The sequence below is a fragment of the Loa loa genome (assembly GCF_000183805.2).
Source record: "Loa loa unplaced genomic scaffold supercont3.1226, whole genome shotgun sequence".
Classification (NCBI taxonomy): domain Eukaryota; kingdom Metazoa; phylum Nematoda; class Chromadorea; order Rhabditida; family Onchocercidae; genus Loa; species Loa loa.
In genome coordinates this window covers 1-1809 of record NW_018109406.1, presented here as the reverse complement: position 1 = coordinate 1809, position 1809 = coordinate 1, and the positions used below count along the sequence as shown (strand labels likewise).

Genomic DNA, 1809 nt, shown 5'->3' with positions numbered 1-1809 from the left:
ATTCATATATGCCTTTCTATTATCATCATCGTTATTTATATCCATAAATACAAAACAAACTTCTTCCTACATACGTACATACATATATCCATGTCCGCATACACATTGCCTATTACTATTACTATTATTGTTATTATCATTATTATTATTATTGTTATTATTATTATTATTATTATTATTATTATTTTATTTTTATTATTATTATTATTATTATCATTATTAATATTATCAATATTAATATTATTAATATTATTAATATTATTATTATTACTATTATTATATTAAATAACGGAAACAAAATAAACTTATGCCACAAATATACACATCCGCATATTTATATACACCCACATATACCACCTGCTGTTTATACTAACGCATATGCACACATTTACACCTGATATACACACACCCACACACGCCCACCCACGCACATCCACTTACACATGTACCCACACAAACACCTCACACACATCCACACCATCTTTTATTGCTTTTCTTACTCATGTACACAAAACAAATATCCCAGACATACGTACACACGTACACCCACATACTTGTATGTGCCCATGCAAATGCATGCGTACATACGCGCAACTTACGCATGTCATGTCACATGCGTGCGTTAGACATAAATATACTTAAAATACGCCTTAACCACATCCACCCCCACAGTTATATACAGACACATATAGACACACCCACACATACACGCATATGAGTGAACGGAAAACTTTTAATACAAGAGATAGTTAGATCAATAATAAGTAAAAGAATAAGTAAATAATGGAGAATACCGGACAGAATAGGAAAGGTCGGAAAGAATGACAACGAATACATTTCAGATTTGGAAGAGTGGGATGGACATACATACATAATTCAGACTAAGACAAAATCGATGTTTAGGAAGGAGGAAAAAATAAATGATTAGACTAGACATAACAAGGCTATATCTAGACTAGTCTTGTCTCTCTCTTAACTAGGCTCTATCTAAACTAATCTCATCTCTCTCTTAACTAAACTATACCGAAACTGGACTTTTCTCTTTCTTAACTAGGCTGTGCCTAAACTGGTCTCTCTTGTATTCATTCATCCATTCCTTTTTTCCGCTTTTAAATAGTATGAATAAGTGGGCATATATATACAGTTGCTCCTACATTAACATGTGGACACGTACACACACACACACATACACACACACACACATATACACACACACACACACATACACACACACACACATATACACACACACACACACACATACACACACATATATATAACATATACATATATATGCATATATATGTACATACATACATACATATAATTATTAATGAATAAATGAATGAAGAGGAATGAATGAGTGAATGAATGAATGGGTGGGGAAGAATGAATGAGGAGGGATGAATGACTGAATGAGAAATGTATGAGTGAATGAGGAGGAATGAATGGCTTAATGAACAATTGAGGATGAATGATGAATGAATGAATGAATGAATGAACAATGTAAAGGTGTAAAAATTGTGCATCTAATTAAAAATTTAAGAAATCTTGCTAAACTTTATATTTTCCTCCCACTTTTTTTTTTAAAATTGATAAATTACTTTTACTTTTTCAAGCGAAAGACTCTATTCATACGTCAGAAACATACGTCATTAAACGGAAAGAAGAATGACGTTCAAAAATGGACAAAAAAAAAAGAAAAATAAAACAAAAGAAAAGAAAATGAAAGAAAATGACAAAAAAACAAAAAGTTTAAAACACGTAGAAATGATTGGAACATATTGGAACATACGTGTAGAAATGACT

General features: G+C 31.2%; 1 protein-coding gene across 1 annotated transcript; it reads right to left on the bottom strand.

The window, feature by feature from the left end:
* Window positions 1-1081: 1081 nt before the first annotated feature.
* Window positions 1082-1483, bottom strand: LOAG_14640 (hypothetical protein; the record flags this gene model as incomplete). The annotated part of the gene is made up of 1 exon (XM_003150134.1): window positions 1082-1483. A coding segment is annotated over one exon (374 nt), but the record flags the coding sequence as incomplete, so codon positions are not given.
* Window positions 1484-1809: the final 326 nt, after the last annotated feature.